This window comes from Austrofundulus limnaeus, unplaced genomic scaffold (assembly GCF_001266775.1).
Source record: "Austrofundulus limnaeus strain Quisiro unplaced genomic scaffold, Austrofundulus_limnaeus-1.0 Scaffold249, whole genome shotgun sequence".
NCBI lineage: Eukaryota > Metazoa > Chordata > Actinopteri > Cyprinodontiformes > Rivulidae > Austrofundulus > Austrofundulus limnaeus.
The window spans coordinates 871,450-873,207 of NW_013952651.1; the positions used below are offsets into that span (position 1 = coordinate 871,450).

A 1,758-nucleotide genomic window follows, 5' to 3' on the forward strand; every position below is an offset into this window, starting at 1 on the left:
TAAATAAACTGTAAAGTAAGTAAATAAAGTAAATAAACTGTAAAGTAAAAATGATTAAAATACAAACCATCATTCCTGGTCCTGGACCCCAAATGTTTTACATGATCACAATACTTTTATTTGTGTTTCAAGCTTTTCATCAGTGATTGTGAGGCCGTCAGACACAGTTTTTAATGTGCAACACACAGGCAGATACAGGTTATTTATAACACTAATAAAACTAAAGTTTGGACGGAAGGAGCATGCTGGTATAAACACACTGAACCGTGCGAAATAACACTGATTTTACGGTTTATTAAGATAAACAGAATACGTTTCGTGTCTCACTTCTGTGTATTTCCGCCTCGGCTCATCAAAGACAACATAAACTTCATCAAATATATCTAAAAACTTTATTTAAAACCTGTTTTAGTTTTTACTCACCATCGCTTCCAGCTTTTCAACAGTCACCTCCATCTTGAATGTTGTTCGAGTCGTGTGATTGGTTAAATGTCAGGAGTGAAGAAAGCTGATTGGCCAGCTGAACAGTCTGCTGCGACGTTCAATGACAGCTGAGAAATCGGATTTCTCACTACCAAAGCACGGTTACCAAACCAGGCCTTTCTTCTTTTAGCTTAGCATGATAAAGCCAAAACTCTCAGAAAATATGAGTACTACAGTGGTTCTGATGAGACTTTGTTAATTCAGACTTTCTCTTTTAACTTAGTTCAGAAATACACATAAACAGGTTTTAGCATTGACCATTATGACCACATGTCAAAGTCAGGGCCCGTGGGCCAAATTTGTCCGTCCTTAACATTTCATCTGGCCCAATATGTATTTTAAATGTAAAATAGTTTTATTGCTTTTCTTTTAGCTAAAAGAAAATTAAGCTTGTTTAAGTACAATCTTCTCCAAAATCTTTCAGTAATGTTTGATTTTGGTTTGGAATGAGCAATAGAGAACATTAATTCAAATTCAGTTCAATTCAAAAATACTTTATTGATATCAGAGGGAAATTAGGTAATGACTGAGGTAAATGAGACCAAGCTACTGTAATTCTTTAGGAATAGTTTGTTATATTAGACTTAAACCATGATCATTATTATTATTTTCAATAAATATTGACCAAGATTGGCCCTTGGCTTGGACAAGTTTTAATTGTGGCCCCTTGTTTTGACACCCCTGATTTTGACCATGTGACTGACAGAAACAAAATGCCAATGTCCAAATGGAATCAATGAAGARGGTTAATCAGCTGTTTATGACTTAGTGGCTCTAATACTTTTGTTATGCTATAAGATTAACATTTTTACACAGTAATATAACACCGTTTTGCCTAAAAATATCTCATACATTTCACATTTGGTAAAAGCCTAGCCTTACCCAGAGTTAATAAAGATCTTTATTTTGTGAGGTGAGAGCTGTATCCATAAAACCTTGAAATCAACATGGTTTTCGCACGTCAAGGTCAACCATATCTGCATTCATTTTATTCACTGAACAAATACGTACTGCTTTGAACAAAGGTCAAGTAACTGGTGCTGTATATATTGATTTTTGCAAAGCGTTTGACACAGTTGATCATTATACTCTCTTACAAAAGTTGATTTCTTTTCAACTTTCATCATCTGCAATACAAATGTTTTCCTCTTATTTGACTGATAGGTGTCAGGTTGTGAAAGCTCTGTGTCCGGGTCTCTGCCCTGTTCCGTGGGAGTTCCGCAGGGTAGCATACTGGGGGGGTCGACCCAGCCTGGGTGTCCTTGTGTTATATGT

At 35.8% G+C, this 1,758-nt stretch overlaps 1 protein-coding gene across 1 annotated transcript in view; it reads right to left on the reverse strand.

The window, feature by feature from the left end:
* ska2 (spindle and kinetochore associated complex subunit 2) overlaps positions 1–469 on the reverse strand; it is a 22,243-nt gene extending 21,774 nt beyond the window's left edge. Inside the window, exon 1 of the mRNA XM_014020345.1 lies at positions 424–469. Coding sequence (XP_013875799.1) covers positions 424–456 — 33 coding nt within the window. The 5' untranslated portion in view covers positions 457–469. The remainder of the gene's footprint in view (positions 1–423) is intronic.
* Positions 470–1,758: the final 1,289 nt, after the last annotated feature.